Below are 18,262 nucleotides of genomic sequence, written 5' to 3'. Positions count from 1 at the left end.
CGAGTCCAGGGTTGCACCTATGAAGTCCAGCCTCTGTGTGGGGACTAACGTGGACTTGGGCACATTGACCCGGAGGCCGAGCTTGTCGAACGTCTGCAAGGCCAGCGTCACGTGAGATCGGACCTCGGCCTCCGACCTGCCCGCGAGTAGCCAATCGTCCAGGTACGGAAACACACGCATCCTTCTCTTTCGAAGGAAGGCTGCTACCACGGACATGCATTTCGTGAACACTCGTGGTGCTGACGCCAGGCCGAAGGGCAGGACCGTAAATTGGAAATGGCGCTGGTCGACAACGAAGCGCAGGAATCGCCTGTGGGCCGGATTGATTGCGATGTGAAAATAGGCATCTTTCATATCGAGGGCAGCATACCAATCCCCCAGATCCAGGGATGGGATAATAGTTCCCAGGGAGACCATACGGAAGCGAGCTTTGATCAGAAACTTGTTTAGATCGCGCAGGTCCAAAATAGGACGGAGGCCTCCTTTTGCCTTGGGGATCAGGAAGTATCTGGAGTAGAATCCTTTTCCCCTCAGGTCTGTTGGGACCTCTTCTACTGCTCCAGCAGCGAGAAGGGTCTGAACCTCCTGCGTGAGAAGTTGCTCGTGAGAAGGGTCCCTGAAGAGGGACGGGGAAGGGGGATGCCAGGGAGGGGGCGAGGAAAACTGGAGGGTATAGCCCGCCTTCACTGTGCGCAGGACCCATTGGTCCGATGTTATGCGCGACCATGCCCGGTAGAAATGGGACAGGTGGTCTTTGAAAAACAGAGGAGGATCCGGTATGGAATATGGTACGCTGTCCTCGGGCGTAGCTTCAAAAGCCTGGTTTATTCCCTGGCTGTGGCTTGCCCTGGCCGTGACTCTGGCCCTGGTTAGGCGTATTGTTACGTCTCCGCCTGTTATCCCTGCCTCGACGGCAGTACGGCTCGTGTCGGGGGCGAGGGTGGTATTGCCTTTGCGGCGGCTGGGGTTTAAAGGGCTTACGCTGCGTTACCGGAGTATGCATACCCAACGACTTAAGGGTCGCTCGTGAGTCCTTAAGGTTATGTAGCCTGGCATCCGTCTGGTCGGAAAACAAGCCCGAACCTTCAAACGGGAGGTCCTGCAGCGTGGTCTGTACCTCCGGCGGGAGACCTGAGGCCTGCAACCACGCCGAACGCCTCATCACGACTCCCGACGCAATTGTTCTAGCCGCAGCATCGGCTGAGTCTAGTGCGGCCTGTAATGAGGTCTTGGCCACTGCCATTCCCTCATCCACCAGGGCCGTGAACTCCTGATGCGCGTCAGGTGGGAGGGAGTCCTTAAACTTGGCAACTGATGCCCAAGAGTTAAAATTGTGCCTGTTTAGAATCGCCTGCTGATTGGCGATCCTCAGTTGAAGGCCTCCCGATGAATAGACTTTCCTCCCGAATAAGTCCAATCTCTTAGCTTCCTTGCCCTTGGGGACAGGAGCTTGCTGGCCATGCCGCTCCTTTTCGTTGACCGCCGAGACCACCAACGAACAGGGGGACGGATGTAGAAAGAGGAAGTCAAACCCTCTAGATGGGGCGAAGTATTTCCTCTCCACACCTTTTGCAGTTGGCGCACTGGAGGCCGGTGTTTGCCACACCGTCTTATAGTTGGACTGTACTGTCCGTATAATCGGGAGAGCGACTCTGGAGGGGCCCTCTGGGCTCAGGATATCGACCATGGGGTCGTCCTGCTCTACAGTCTCCTCCGCTTGCAAGCCCAGATTGAGGGCTACCCGGCGAAGCAGGTCTTGGTGTGCCCGATGGTCAATCGGGGGAGGGCCGGACACCAGTGTGCCCGCTACCGCCTCGTCTGGCGAGGAGGAAGAGGTCGGGGCCTTCTGCCCATCCTCATTGTCCTGCAATCCGGCATCAGCCAATTGTTCCTCTGCAGCCTGACCCGCAGCGTGGGATTGGGACGGCACCGTACTCTGTGCCGAGTCCACTCCTTCCCGCTCCGGTGGTCTAGAGACCGTTGCCTCCCTATACGATGGCGGACTGTGCCGCGGGGAGCGGGATCGGTACCCGGATGGCCCGGATCTCGAGGCCCTCGATGGGGGCCCTTGCTGGTGGTAGGCCCAGGGTGTCCAGAATGGCCATTGGCTCGGTTGGCCCCATTGGGACTGACCGTAGTCCCTGCTGGCCTGTGACCTATGGGCATACCCGCCGTACCGGTCTGAGTCAGTCCCCGAGACCACGGACGGTGACCTGGAAGGCCACAGTGGAGCCGTAGGATGGTGCCGGTCCGGTTTTGGGGAGTAGCGCCTCCGCGACCAGGACCTGGAATAGCGCCTCGCCGACCTGGACCTGGAACGGTACCGGTGATCGCGGGACCGGGAACGGCTACGGCTGGTCGGCCTTGGGTAACGAACCGCCGACGCTTCGCGGTGCCGACTCGTGCTCGGTTGCTGAGTCGGTGCCGACCGCTTGCTGAAGCCCGACTGCTGCGGTGCTTCCTGCGCCGAGGGCAACCGGGAGTCCAGCGAGGCGGAGCTCGACCGGGACTGGTTCCTGGAGCGGTGCCGAGACGGCGACCGTGATGGGCGCACCATCGCCGGCTTGCCTCTGCGCGGCAGCATCGGCGGGGCGCCCTCAGCACGTGCCGGGGCCTCAACGGACAAAGCAATGAGGTCCTTAGCTGCCTCAAACGTGTCCGGAGTGGAGGGCTGTTCCACGAGCTCCTCCAGCCCTTCATCCTCGCTCGACGCGCCCATCCCGGGGCTCGACGGGCCTTTCGGCACCGAAGCCACTACCGGGGTCCGTGTTGGGGCCGTATCGACCTTAGGGGCACTCGAGGTCTTTACCGGTGCCGCCCTCTTGTGCGGGGAGCGTCCTCGGGCCTTAGGTTGGCCCTTCGCTTTCGCCGGCGAAGACGATCGGCGTCGTGTATTTCCCCGCTGGGTCGGTGCCGCGGGCTTCGGGTGACCCGCCGGCGCCGGTTCCCGCACCGATGCCAGGGCGCTCCACACAGAGGCAGACGGTGCCGTCGAAGTGGAGGGCTGTAACGCCGTCTCCATGAGCAGCTGCTTAAGGCGAAAGTCCCTCTCTTTTTTAGTTCTGGGCTTAAAGGCCTTGCAGATCTTGCAGCGCTCTTTCTGGTGAGCCTCCCCCAGGCAACGGAGACACGAAGCGTGGGGGTCGCTCAATGGCATAGGCCTGCGGCACGTGGCACAAGCCTTGAAGCCTTGGGCGTGTGGCATACCCCGCTGCCCAGGGCTGGTGCCGGGGCTGAACAAACAACCCCGGCAGGAACTTTAAGTACCCTAATGAGCTGTTAACTACTGGCTCAACACTACTACAAACTAACTGATAACTGCTAGATAACACTAATGACTATTGCTAAGGGACACTCTCAGACGAGAGACAGTTGTTCCAACGCCGCCACGGACGGTAAGAAGGAACTGGAGGGGTCGGGTCGGCAGGGATATATATACCCTGGAGCGGGGCGCCGCTCTGGCGGGAAGGAGGGGGCCCCGCCGGGAGCCGCTAAGGGAAAAAGTTTCCGATGTCCGTGCACGCGGCGCGCGTACACCTAATGTGTAATGGACGTGAACAATCACTCGAAGAAGAATTATCAGTTACATTGGAGAAGATGGTGACAGGTCATTACAAAACCTCATTTCCCCATACTAATTTCTCCCTACTGTTACTCACACCTTCTTGTCAACTGTTTGAAATGGGCCACCCTCATTACCACTTCAAAAGTGATTTTTTCCTCCCTTGGTATTCTACTGTTAATTGAATTGTCTTGTTAGACTGACCCCCCACCTGGTAAGGCAACTCCCATCTTTTCATGTACTATGTATAAATATACCTGCTACTGTATTTTCCACTCCATGCATCTGATGAAGTGGGTGTTACGGAGTGTCAGGGAGTCAGGGCCCTACACCCCTCTTCCTGGGATTCACCGTGACTCTCAGCCAGCCAGTAAAACGGAAGGTTTATTGGACAATAGGAATGCAGTCTACCGCAGAGCTTGTAGGCACAACCAGGACCCCTCAATCAAGTCCTTCTAGGGGTTCAGGGAGCTTAGACCCCAGCTTGGGGTTCCCTGTTTTGCACCACCCAGGACCAAACTGAAACTAAAAAAATCCCTCCAGCAGCTCTCTCTCCCCTCCCCTCCCCTCTGCCCCATCTCTCCTTTGTTCAGTCTCTGGGGCAGAAGGTGTCACTTCTCCCAACCCCCCTCCTGGCTCAGGTATCTCCCTGCAAGGAAAGTCTCCCATCCCCAATGTAACTCCCAGGCAACATTCCCAGGTCAAATCCGCTCCGCTCCCTGCTCCGTCACATCGGGTTCTAGCCCACGAAAGCTTATGCCCAAATAAATTTGTTAATCTCTAAGGTGCCACAAAGACGCCTCGTTGTTTTTATTGGAGAAGATGGGGCTTACTATGAGAATTGAGAGGTGGGTAAGGAACTGGTTAAAGGGGAGACTACAAAGAGTCCCACTGAAAGGTGAACTGACAGGGTTGAAAGAGGCTACTAGTGGAGTTCCTCAGGGATCGGTCTTAGGACCAATTTTATTAACATTTCTATTACTGATCTTGGCACAAAAAGTGGGAGTGTGCTAATAAAATTTGCGGATGACACAAAGCTGGGAGGTTTTGCCAATATGGAGGAAGACCTGAACAGCATACAAGAAGATCTGGACAACCTTGAAAACTGGATGAAATTTAATAGTGCAAAATCACTCACTTGGGGTCTAAACAACAAGAAGTTTTGCTGTAAGCTGGGGATGTATCAGTTGGGAGCAACAGAGGAGGAGAAAGACCTTAGTGACTATAAGCAGTCAATGTGAATGCAGTCCTAGGATGCATCCGGCGAGGTATTTCCAGTAGAGACAGGGAAGTGTTAGTGCCATTACACAAGGCACTGCTGAGACCTCATCTGGGACACTGCGTGCAGTTCTGGTCTCCCATGTTTAAGAAAGATGAATTGAAACTAGAACAGGAGCAGAGAAGGGCTACTAGGATGATCTGAGGAATGGAAAACCTATTTTATGAGAAGAGACTCAAAGAGCTTGGCTTGTTTAGTCAAACTGAACGATGGCTGAGGGGAAGATATGATTGCTCTAAATACATCAGAGCAGAGGTGGGCAAACTACAGCCTGCGGGCCACATCTGGCCCGTGGGACCATCCTGCCCAACCCCTGAGCTCCCGGCCCCTCCCCCGCTGTCCCACCTTCCCCCACAGAGCCACGCCGCTGCATGGGCAGCACTCTGAGCTGCAGAGCTGCACGCTCCTGCAGAGCAGAGTGGCAGTGTGTCTGGCTGCGGCCGGCACGGCAGCCAGACATGCTGCTCTGCATGCTCTGCTCGGTGTGGTAAGTGGGCCGGGGGGGGAGGGGGGAGGATTGTATAAGGGGCGGGGGGTTCCAGGGGGGGCAGTCAGGGGAAAGGGAGCGGTTGAATGGGGTAGAGGTTCGGGAGGGGAGGGGAGGGGAGCGGTCATGGGACGGGGAACAGGGGCAGTTGAATAAGCGTGGGATCCCAGGGGGCCTGTCAGGGGGCAGGGGTGTGGATGGGGTTGGTGCAGTCAGGGGACTGGGAGCAGGGGGGTTGGATGGGGGTGGGGTCCCAGGGGGGTTAGGGCAGGGGGTCCCAGGAGGGGGCATTTAGGGGACATGGAGCAGGGGGGGTTGGATGGGTCAGGAGTTCTGAGGGGGGCAGTTAAGGGGCGGGAAGCAGGAGGGGGCGGGGACCAGGCTGTTTGGGGAGGCACAGCCTTCCCTACCCGGCCCTCCATCCAGTTTTGCAACCCCAATGTGGCCCTGAGGCCAAAACGTTTGCCCACCCCTGCATCAGAGGGATAAATACCTGGGAGGGAGAGGAGTTATTTAAGTTAAGTGCAAATGTGGACACAAGAACAAATGGATGTAAACTGACCCTTAACAAGTTTAGGTTTGAAATTAGGCAAAGGTTTCTAACCATCAGAGAAGTGAAGTTCTGGAGCAGCCTCCCAAAGGGAGAAGTGGGGGCAAAAACCCTAACTGGCTTCAAGACTGAGCTTGATAAGTTAATGGAGGGGATGGTATGATGAGACTGCCTACAATGACATATGGCCAAACTGTGACTGCTAGCAGCAAATATCTCCAATGGCCAGTGATGGGACACTAGATGGAGAGGACTTGGAGTTACTACAGAGAATTCTTTCCCAGCTGTCTAGTTCCTGGATTTTGCCCACATGCTCAGGGTCTACTGATCGCCATATTTGGGGTCGGGAAGGAATTTTCCCCCAGGTCAGACTGGCAGAGACCCCAGGGTTTTTCCTCTACAGCATGAGGCACAGGTCACTTGCAGGTTTAAATTAGTGTAAATGGTGGATTCTCTGTAACTTGAAATCTTTAAATGAAGGGTGGGCAAACTTTTTGGCCCAAGGGTCACATCTGGGAATAGAAATTGTATGGCAGGCCGAGAATGCTCACAAAATTGGGGTGAATGCTCTGGTTGGGGGTGCGGGCTCCAGGGTGGGGCCAAAAATGAGGAGTTCAGGGTGTGAGAGGGGGCTCCAGACTGGGGCAGTGGGGTGCGGGGAGGTGAGAGCTCCGGCTGGGGGTGTGGGGTGGGAATGAGGATGAGGAGTTTGGGGTGCAGGAGGGTGCTCCGGGCTGGAATTGAGGGGTTTGGAGGGTGGGAGCAGGATCAGGGCTGGGGCAGGGGGTTGGGACTCAGGGGTGCAGGCTCCAGGCGGCACTTACCTCAAGCGGCTCCCAGATCAGCAGACATGTCCCCACTCTGGCTCCTACACAGCGGCGCAGCCAGGCAGTTCTGCACGCTGCCCCGTCCGCAGGCACTGCCCCCGCAGCTCCCATTGGCTGTGGTTCCTGCGGGGGCGGACCTTGGGACGGGGGGGGGGGAGGGTAGCGTGCAGAGCAGAGCCTCCTGGCTGCCCCTATGCGTAGGAGCTTGAGGGGGGGGGGGCATTCCGCTTTCTAGGGCATTCTAGGAGCCATGTGGAGTGGCCCATGACCCTGCGCCCCAGCTGGAGCGCTGGAGTGTGGCAAGCCCCAGACCCTGCTCCCCAGTGGGAGCGCGAAGGCCGGCTTAAAACAGCTGGCAGGCTGGATCCAGGCCACGGGCCGTAGTTTGCCCACCCCTCCCTTAAACCATGATTTGAGGACATCAGTAACTCAGCCAGGGGTTTGGGGTCTATTACAGGAGCAGGTGGGTGAGATTCTGTGACCTGCAATTCACAGAAGTCAGACTAGATGATCATGATGGTTCCTTCTGGCCTTAGAGTCCATGAGTCAGTATGGTGCTCTGGCAACCCCCAGCAGCTCTTTTTAGCTAGGGCTGCCACAGACCCACTCTACAGGCATGTTCAGAGTTGCAGTTAGTTACTGTAGGAATGAGGTTCTTGCTCCTTTTTCAATCCTGGGGGCCTGCAGGGTCAGAACAGGTACAGCAGGGTGAGGCGGAGTCCGGCTCACACAGCAAGAGAATTGTGAGCCAAGCTCAAGTGCAGTGTGCCCGGGTCACCGAACAGACCAAGGCACATCTTCAGGGGCCTATATGCTCAGATAGTAGTGAGCATGCACAAAGGGGAGTGACCCAGCTTGACTCTCAGACCCCAGGGTGGCTAGCACTTACTCCCACCATTTGTTTTATGGAATAAGTGAGGCCTGAATTAGGAACCCCAGGAGGCCGCCTCCTTCCCAGGCCCACTTAGGAGACTTCAGCCTCCCTACGCAATCGCAGACCCTCCAATAGGTAGAACCCTGCACGGATACACAAATTATATCCGCAGATGTGGATATCTGCACCCGCGTGTATAAATTGTGTATCTATGCAGGGCTCTACCAACGGGACAGGAAATTCATCGTTCCCTACGCTGTCCGAGGCAGGCGCCAAATCCAGCCCTTTTCCTGGTGCTTGGATTTCATAGTAACTCTAAGCAACAGCACCGACACCTCTGCCCAAGCTTCCTCCCTGAAAGTGGCGGTCTCTCAGGTTTTCCTCCAGGCCCTCCTCTAGCCCAGCTTCCCCTTCCCCAAATACACTCCCCCACCCTAACTTAGCGGAGGCACCTCCTAGCATGACTCAGCAGGAACCACCCACGGCTTTGGCACCCCAGCCGCATGCAACCCAGCAGAAAAGCATGGCATTCCCACACAGCGCTGAGTAGCTGATGCCCAGTTACTTACTAGGCATGCAAGGGCCAGCACTTGGGTATAAATAGGGAGAACGGACAATGTCTTCTACCAGAGCCAGACTGAGCGCTCTTCCCAACCCCAGCACACACCCTCCCCTTCTCACAGCCCTGGCCGTGGAAAGTACCAAATTGGCACAGTGGTCGGGCGCTGGATTAAACATGAAATCAATCTCACCAGGATGGGGTCACGTCCCCACTCCGCTCCACATGGCTCCTCATTACTGAGGTATGCTGTCAGCACAGGACATGAACCGGCTCAGGATGAGCCCTGCCTTGCCAACATCAGCTGACGTGACCCTGCTCAGCAAAGGCAGGAGGGCTCCCCAACCTAGCGAGGACTGAGGCAAGCATGTGATTTTCATTTAGGTCAGAAAACTGGGATTTAATTTGTTTGACCCCTTTTATGCCTCTCTCAATGGCTTCGCATTAGAGCCTCAAAGGCCTGTAAAAAAACAGGCATTTGCAGAGAAGAGAGTTCAAAACCTGTAGCAATTACGAGGGCATAAGAGACAGGATCCCTTCTGGCTACATCTGCCTGTAGAAAACAGGCTACCCCTTGAATATGATCGCAGACCATCAAATACGACTTTGTTTCTCTCACAAACATTTCTAGCTTCTTCAACACTGCCCCTGATGGCAAAAGAACATAAGTGATAAAAGAGAGGAATATTCACATGGTAAATCTATTGCACAGGGGCCACCTAACAGCTGTTGGGTAGGATCAGGCGTGGCTGCTGTTAACCTGGGCGATCATGCATGGGGCCCCTGGAAAAATGGAGCGGGGTGGGTAGGCCTTCTGTATGGAAGTGGTGGAGCACCAACAGTGTGCTGTTAGAATGGATTTACTCACATTGTCTGTGGATTTGCACACTGGCCAGGAAATAATTGCAGTGCACCAAACTTGCACAAAGAGTTGGGGAGGTGGGGGGGGGGGGGGGGAGAGAGAAAAGAGAAGTGGGGGAGGAGTGAAGCCATTCAGCTGCTGCAGTTTTACAACCCTCCCTGCCTGCTGAAGGAAGAACTAGCTCTGGGATATTCCAGCAGTGTGTTGCTATCACAAATAACGCTTCAGATTTACATTGCATCCACAGAACTCAGGGCACTTTACAAACAATGGGCCCTGTAAATATGATTTTCCATGCTGTGTGGATGAGGAAACTGAGGTGCAGAGCTGGGGACAGAAGTAGACTCAGTTTCCAGTTCCACACCTTGGTTGATGGCCCATGGTTCTTTGTGATCAGCTGGGGCTGGAATCTACTGCTGTTGCGAATGGTCACTGTGAAGCGGTCACCCCTTTCAGGAGCACAGCGCTCTCACTGCATGTTCTCCTTCTGGACAGGGTTCACTCGGGCTGTTTGGCTCTGTTCCCTAGATACAGTCAGGGTGGTAAAGTCACTTTAGCCCATTCGATTCCTTTGTGTGCTCTGGCCTGTGTGAAGCAGGAGGTCAGACCAGATGGTCAGAATGGTCGCTCCTGGCCATTAGGTCTATAACCAGCCCAAACCCTTGAGAAGGAAGAACCCCGAACCAGCCCATGTGAAAAGGCTCCTGGTGCAGCACCAGCAATGAATGGCTAGCTCTGGAATAGGAGCATGGAACAGGGAACATTAGAGTTAACGGGCTTCTCTCTAATCAGCCAGCAAGAATTTCATTACAACTGAAATCTAGATCCTCCTCCTGGCCCACTGCCATGCCGCTAGCAGGGGTGTGCGGCCTGCTGAGATGGGCCTTTTCCAATAGGCTGAGCAATCTGTTCAACAATGCTATGAAGCAGATCCAGGAATTCCAGCTCAGAGACAATCAGAGAGAGGAAACCCAGCATCCCAGGAACGTGTAAACATGCAGGGCCTGGCCAGAAGACGGGGTGTGAAATAATTAGGGTGCCTTAACGCACTCACTGAAAAGCTGCTCCACCTTTGGCAGCACACACCACTCCTGCAGTGTGCGTTGTATTCCCATTCCTCCCAGAGCTCTCCTGCTGGGGGGTCTCCAGTATGGCACTGTGGTAGCCCCTGGACTGGGGCCATGCCCTGGCAATCCCCAGCAGCTCTTTTTACCTAGCCAAAAGTAAGTATTTTGGAATATTCATCATGTTTCTCTACATTTCAGTGGGGGCGAGGAGGCTGGGAAGAAATTATAGCCAGGTATTTTTTTAACTTAATGTTCTTGAACTCCATAAAAGCTCAAAGCCACCACCATGCCACATGGATTGAGCTCCTTCATATTGGGCAACCTTAGTTCACCTGCCCAATGCTGTTTTTTGGAGGCAGAACATCTGGTTTACTTTCTTGGCAGTACACCATCTCCCCTCTCAGAACTCCACCTGTGCATTAAAGGCTGGTCCATGACTCAAGCTGGGTGACTAATTCTCACTAGTAAGACAAGGTGGATGAGGTAATGTCTTCAGTTGAACCACATTTTGCTAGTGAAAGAGACAAGCTTCTGAGCTACACAGAGCTCTTCAGCTGTGAGACAGGTACTCAGTGTCACAGCTATAGACAAGCTCAAACAGATAGTTTGCAATTCCCCCCTACATCTCTGTATTTTGTCTGGGTCTCTAACAATCTGCATCTTCCTTAAATCTGACATATTGATCTCAGAGGATCTAAAAAACAATGAAGCAGACATTTAGATTCTTGAAGACTTTTTCTACAAAACCCCAATTATTTTAAGAAGGGCCTACATTTTTGGGTCTACACTACTCCTGAGCAAGCAAGAAAGCCTGAAAGTGGCTGAAGTGCATGAACATCACCCACAAAGTTATTGGGCAGACTTTTCTGAAGGAGGATGACCCTAAAAGCACAAGGCAACTGAAAATCCAATCTACAGACTCCAGAGTTTTTCTTTAGTGCAATGTCACACACCACTAAATACCCTGAAGGCCAGATCCATTCCCAGACAGACGGGTATATAGGTAAGTGACTCAGAGTGGAGGAACCAGATTCCCAGGCAGGCTGAAGCCCCTTTTTCCACAGCTGAGCTGGGATCCCACAGGACTGCAATACATGGGCACCACTCCACTAGCACTCTCGCCCAACACCTCCGTCTCCCTGCATTGCTCCCACTGGGGCATAGGGCACCAGAAAGCCACTGGCATTTTAAGCATGGTATAGTCAAACTCTGCTCAGAGAAGATGCCCAAAATGCCTGTGGCCACTGGAGCGCTGGGTACACTATCGCTGCCATCAGTGACTCAAGACCTTTGTAAACTAGCTCTGAGACACAGACAAGCTGGCACTTCAGACAGAAGGAGCGTCAGAGGGACTTGGACTACGTCTACACTTTAACCGCTGCAGAGTGTCAGTCTAGACACTACACTGACAGGAGGGGTTCTCCCATTGCCTCCCCAAGAGGCGGTAGCCAGGTTGACGGAAGCATTCTTCTGTAGACCTAGCACTGTCTACACTGGGGCTTAGGTCAGCTTCACGGTTTCTCTCCGAAGTGTGAATTTTTCCACACACAGGAGATGCAGCTCATCAGCAGGGACCAACCAGCCTTAAGTCCGACCGAGGTGACTATTCCGTCCTATTGAGAGGGACACTTTGGTAATACCACTGGCTCAGCAGGGGTGCTCACCCTCCATCTCCTCACTGGTCCCCGTGAAGATACGAGCTGGCACCACACTCCCAGCTAAAGGGAAGGGGAGCGCACACCGTTCAATCACCCCATATAGGTTTCTGCTGCTGGGGATCAAAGTCCAGGCTCAATCCCCAGTAACCACCATGGTGCAGGTGGCTACAATGAAAGGGACTTTGCTGCTTCCATCTCCTGATGGGAAGCAAAGGGGGGCACTAAACTTGTTTATGCTGATTCAGGTTCTCACCTTTTCAAGCTAGTGTAATCTCATTCAATTCAATTTCATCGTCCCCTGGATGAACAGTAACCCAATGTCTGGCAGCTCAGGATTTTGCTATTTGTTGAGAGTGATCATTCCATTAATCAGTTTTTAAAGTCACCCCAATAAAATTTGCTAAGAGATGTCGCCAGCAGCAGCAGTGACCATACGGGCTCAGATATGACACGCTTAGCTAAATAAAATGCATTACAAAGCCACAACCCTGCTGGCGGGCTGAAGTCCCTGGGTGAAACAACAAAATATAAACATGCTCCATCTTTAACAGCCATGGTCTGACTACAGTTGCAGCTCAGGAGTGATGGGGAGGGGACAGGGACTAGGACCTATGCCAAAGGGACAGACCAGTTGATTTTATTACTCTTTCCATTCTCTAATTTCTATGGTCATAGACAGGAAGAATGGCCCAGTGGTTAGGGCACCTCCCTGGGACACCAGAGACATGGGTTCCATCTTCTGCTCTGCCACAGACTGCCTGGGTGACCCCGTGCAAGTCATTTGGACTCTCTACCTCAGTGGAACCAGGGGTGGCACTTCCCCATCCAACAGGTGTCTTAGGAGGAGAAACACTTTACAGAGCGTGAGGCATTCAGATACTACGGGGAGGGGAGCTATAAACCCAGCTAGATACCAAATGGCAGGCCTAGTCTGGGCGTGATGTGAACCAAGAGGGTGCATGATCCTTTCCAGCTACATTCATGTGACGAACTACAGTAGTCCCAGCCAAAGGTGGCTTCCCTGGGTGCATTGTGCTGTCAGGCTGAGCGTGCCCAGACGGCAGCAAGCTGGTTCTGTAGCAGCACGGTCCAGGAGTACATAGGCATCAGCTGGAAACCTGCTACACTCAGCACCCAGTAGGTCTGATGTGTCACATTCTTAGTGCCGACATGTGCATTCAGCATGTTCTCTTCCCACTCCATGTGCAGTACTATTTGGGGGCTGGCATTTGGAAAGCACAATTTTATCGTGCACAGGGAGCGGGAGGCTTGGATGCAGCCTGGCGAGATCACAGGGACAGGGCAGCCTCTGAAGCAACAGATCCATCTCCGGAGCTTCTTGACTGATTACAGAGTTTTCCTCCAGTGGCAAGTTTAGTTTTCCTGCATGTTCCAGAGACCTGCGAGTGCCTCTGTAGTATGTTGAACAACAGGAGTCAGGGCGTTGCCATCTGGCCCCCAAACCTTCTAGTCTTGTTGCAGTACTAGTGAAGAGCTAAGGTAGCCACCCTCAGCCCTGCTGTCATGCTGGCAGCTGCATCCCTCCCTCCCAGTTAATGCTCACATAGCGCTAGGGGGATTAGCCGCACTGCAGCCTCTTGGAATGGGAAGAAATTTGGCTAAGGGAGCTACAAATTTAAAAGCTGAATGATACAGTATCAACAGGTGGGAAGCCAATGCTTATTTCTACCTGTATCCTGCGGGTCAATCTGGTACTTGTAAAAGTAAAGAGAGAGTAAGTGCACTGTATAGACACACTCCCCCATTCCTGCCCGCAGCTCTCACACCCCTTTGCCAATGCCCCGCTCCGCCAAAGCTCCCCACTCCTGACCTGAAGCCCCCCCCACCACTCCAGATCTGGGATACCCCTCGCCACAACTCTGCCAAAGCTCCCCACTCCTGACCAGCAGCCCCCTGGCTATTCCAGCTCTGAAAAGACAGCTGTGCTAACTTCTAGGAAGATTCTGCAATGCGTGGCCTAGGCTGAGACCAAACAGATTTCTACTCATTTGCCCGCGAGAAAACCATGCGCCTGGGTGAGCAAACGGAGACAGACATTTAGGAGGACAGAACAGTTCAGTGTGTTTCCACTATGCTAATTCTTCTGTACGCCAGTGACACTAACACATGGCTAGCTACACTCTCCTTCTCTAGCACCGTCAATCAGAGAATCTCAAAGTACTCTAAATAGGGAATTAAATCTTGACCACGCCCACCAGGTATTATTCCCAATTTACACATGGGGAAATTGAAGCACGGAGGGGTGAAGTGACCTGCCATGGTCACCTAGTAGGCTAGTGGCAGAGCCCAGGATAGAAGCCAGGTACCAGCTGCAGCCCAGGCCCAGCTCTGATGAGGTCAATGGAGTGTAGCTCTTTATTCCAATAATTATTTTGGCCGGGGGTCACCTGAGCCACATCCCCTTGCTGAGCCTGGCCTCCCCCCCACCAGCACAGCAGGAGCATTGATTAGCTAATCCAACAGGTGCCCAGGTTACACGGCAGGAGCTGGAAATGGGGACAGGGCTTGGTTCTGATCTTAACTGCACCACTGTGGCTACGGCAACATTACAAGCTCCCTCCCTGGGAGAGGGATCAACGCGTCTCCTCACTTTCCAGCCTGGCTGCCAGCTGCAGCAGGACACGAATGGAGGAGACGTCCTCACAGGCCGGCTGAACTCCTCAGTGAGAGTCAGCGTTGCCGAGTTGAGCCTAGCTCCTAGCAGGCCGGATGTTAGGCTGGGCAAGGATTCAGCTACAGACACGTTTAGACACCACGGTCCAAACTGTCAGCGCCTATGGTACAACAGCACACTAAACCTGGGTTTGAGGGACCCGGCTTATGAACTCAGTGTTTCCAAGCCCGTGCTCGAGTGTCCACACTGCATTGTGCTAACACATCCACGCTGCACTACCTGGCCCTTCTGACTCAGGGCTGCAGCTTGAGCCACGACCACACCGCAAAATGACAGGACTCTGGCTCTGACCCACCTCCTAGCAGGGTCAGACTGATTTGTGTGTGCCTGGAAGGAGGGCTTGGGCTCAAACCCAAGTTGGAGCCCGGGCTTAGTGTGCAGTGTAGGCTTATTCTTGCAGGCAGCCTGCCCCTATCTTTGGCACAAGGAAGCTAATTAAAGCTGTACTCCATCTCAGGCCTGACCCCCGTAAGGACTGCAGGTCCCAGCATGAAACAGCCCACATTGGCCCAAGTCCACAAGGATCAAGATAGGGCACCGCATGCTCAGACCCGGAGGCTGCATCATCTTCTTAAAAAACAAGACATTTGCAGGTGCGCCACGCTGAGAATTGCTTTGCTGGCAGGACAGGTTCCTGTCTCCCTAAGGAAAGCTAAGGCTGAACGGGATAAGCCCAAGTGACACCAGGAGAGGTGAAACGAAGGGGCCGGCATGTCTTGCAGCTCCCACTTACTTGAAATGCAGGTCCTTAAACGTGAAGTGAGTCTCTACAATGCCCGTGGTCTTCACCCTGGTCCTCAGCACATCCTGCTGGGTTGGAATGTAATCCCCTCTAGCTATCCTCTCCAGGTCATTCAGGTAGCTGCAGAAAGAACACAAAGGAAGCTGCGTCAGCAAGGCAAGCCAAGGGACGTGGCTTGGTGTGGTCTCAGGGCTCTGCCTTCCCGGCTACTGCACAGACCGGGTGCTTTGGGGGAAAACAGGAAAGTGGGCCACATTGCAGCGTTGGTTCCAGAGGGACTCAGACCCACTGGCATGGCAGGACAATGGGAGTAAAGCTGCCCAGGGAACATTTCCATGTTTGTTAAATAAAGTCCCCTTCACACCTATCTCCTGGCCAGTGAGTAGGGGAAAGAGGCCGGCAGAGATTCCAGCAAGCTGGATCGTTCCCTAGTGTTTGGGCTGGGGCTCCAGCCCAAACAGAAACACACTGCGGGTGGGGAATCATGTGAGAAAGGGACCCCAGCTGCACTTCATCCTCCATATGGAGCCATGGCCCATGGAAACTACATAGAATCATAGAGATATGGGTTGGAAGAGACCTCAGGAGGTCATCTAGTCCAACCTCCTGCTCAAAGCAGGACCAACACCAACTAAATCATCCCAGCCAGGATTTGTCAAGCTGGGCCTTAAAAACCTCTAAGGATGGAGATTCCACCACTTCCCTAGGTAATCCAGTCCAGTGCTTCATCACCCTCCTTGTGAAATAGTGTTTCCTAATATCCAACCTAGACCTCCACCACTGCAACTTGAGACCATTGATCCTTGTTCTGTCATCAGCCACCACTGAGAACAGCTGAGCTCCATCCTCTTTGGAACCCCGCTTCAGGTAGTTGAAGGCTGCTATCAAATCCCCCCTCACTCTTCTCTTCTGCAGACTAAACAAGCCCAGTTCCCTCAGCTTCTTCTCATAAGTCGTGCCCCAGCCCCCTCATCATTTTCGTTGCTCTCCACTGGATTCCAATTTGTCCACATCCCTTCTGTAGTGGGGGACCCAAAACTGGACGCAATACTCCAGATGTGGCCTCACTAGTACCAAATAGAGGGGAATAATCACTTCCCTTGATCTGCTGGCAATGCCCCTACTAATGCATCCCACTATGCCGTTAGCCTTCTTGGCAACAACTGTTGACTCATATCTAGGTTCTCGTCCACTGTAATCCCCAGGTCCTTTTCTGGGGAACTGCTGCTCAGCCAGTCGGTCCTCAGCCTGTAGCATGTCCCAGCATGCAGCGTAGCAGGCTCCTCAATCAAGGTGGAACACTGCATGCTGGGATGTGTAGTCCAGGCAGGCTGGGGGCTGCATGTGTAGACTGAACTATGGCTCCCCCTGCATTTTTACTCTGTACTTTCACTAGTGGGAGTCATCTGCACTAGCTAAAGGATTTTGCTCCCCATTGAAACCTATCAGAGGCCTTCTGAGCTATTGAAATAGTGAGGCTGGTACAATCAAACCAAGGGCCAGGGCTGCATCATTCAGAAAACAAGCCCCATAAGGGTGGGGGGTCTTGTGCCCCATTACTGTGTTATGCTGCTTTGCAGCATGTATCCGCCACCCTTATCGATTTCCTTGCTCCCGACTGGGTGAAGTGCAGTGCTTGCGTATAACTGGAGCTTTTCTGGGGGAGCAGATCCTGTCTCGTGCTCAGGGCAGTGCTGTTTTCCCTCACCCCATTCTGAGCTAATCACAGCTACGGAGCTGCATTGATACGGTGCTGCTCTCAGGAAAAAACGGAGAAAGGAAAGTATTCATCACTATGGCAACAAACCACACAGAGAGCGGAAACAATTGATGGCTATGCGCCATTTATAGTCAAAAACACAAACCCCTCCATCCTGTGAGGAAGAGGGAGGTGCCGGGGCGGCAGTGCTGCAGTCCAGGCAGAAATACCCTGATGGGGCAACTCTGCCTCCATTGTCAGCTGGGGATGATCAGCAAATACTCCCTACCCCTTCTGCCTCTAGCATGCAGCCCTCACTGGTGGGCCCAGGGATGGAGTTCTCAGGGCCTTCACTGCATGCAGCACATTTGGGCAGGGGCCTGTTTGAGGACCCGGGAGAAGGACTGACAAGAGGCAAAGAGTGGCTTCCCCCAAAACACCAAGAGCATGACAATCCTTTACCGCTCCTGGTGCAATTCAAAGCTCCCCCCAGGACTAAGTCCTTAACTAAACATAATTCCCACCCCCCCAACAATAAAGATGTGGGGTGCTGAATCCACATGTCCCGGCACGCCCTGCGTCTAGGCTGCTCAGATCAAGGCAGAGCGTTCCATGCTGGGGCCTACAGCCCACTCAGGCTGCACCTCTGGGGACACCTACACCACAATGGGAGGTGTGGCTGCAGCATATGTAGACAGATCCATGCTAGCTCTGATCTAGCTAGAGCAGTGGTTCTCAAACGTTTTTTTCGCAGACCAGTTGAAAATTGCTGAGGATCTCGGCAGACCATTTATGATCTTTCCAAATGTTGTTTGTACCGTTAGCTAACTATTGTAAAGTGCTTTGGATAAAAGCACTATATATAAAAATAAACCAAAAAACTTTTTTTGTTCTACAAATAAAAGCACACAACTCATATTTTAATGTCAGTAATCTTACCTTTCTAATGCAATGGATGTGCCCTCCCTCCCCCACCAGGGCAGCCCCCGAGCTGGGGCTGGGAAGGAGGGCTGTCTCTCCCCAGCAGCTGCAGCCCTGGAGCTGGGGAAAGTCACCTCTTTCTCTGGCCACCACAGCCCTGCATGTCCCAAATTCCGCCCACCCCCTCTTCTCACCCCACTGCCCCCTCCCACCTACCACCTATTCCCCCCCAAGGCCACCACCTCACCTTACATGTGCCTCTTTCTCCAGGGTCCAGGCACCTAATTAGTGGAACCACACCTGCACAGCTCCACTAAATAGGTGGGTGGCCCTTCATTCTCTCATGTGTGGCCACGCAGGTGCGCACCTTAGAGGGAACTATCCACGGACCTCCTGAATGGAGAATAGAGCACAGCATGAGAACCTCTGAGCTACAGCAAAGCTAGCTCGAGTAACAATAGTAGTGAAAGGCAGGGGCCA

At 53.7% G+C, this 18,262-nt stretch overlaps 1 protein-coding gene across 1 annotated transcript in view; it reads right to left on the bottom strand.

The window, feature by feature from the left end:
• GNAI2 (G protein subunit alpha i2) overlaps positions 1–18,262 on the bottom strand; it is a 194,314-nt gene that overhangs the window by 21,766 nt on the left and 154,286 nt on the right. Inside the window, exon 5 of the mRNA XM_054034327.1 lies at positions 15,154–15,282. Within this exon, the coding sequence (XP_053890302.1) occupies positions 15,154–15,282 (129 nt within the window). The remainder of the gene's footprint in view (positions 1–15,153; positions 15,283–18,262) is intronic.

The sequence above is a fragment of the Malaclemys terrapin genome, chromosome 7 (assembly GCF_027887155.1).
Source record: "Malaclemys terrapin pileata isolate rMalTer1 chromosome 7, rMalTer1.hap1, whole genome shotgun sequence".
NCBI lineage: Eukaryota > Metazoa > Chordata > Testudines > Emydidae > Malaclemys > Malaclemys terrapin.
The sequence above is the reverse complement of the archived record's forward strand: the minus strand, read 5'-3'. Positions and strand labels throughout refer to the sequence as shown.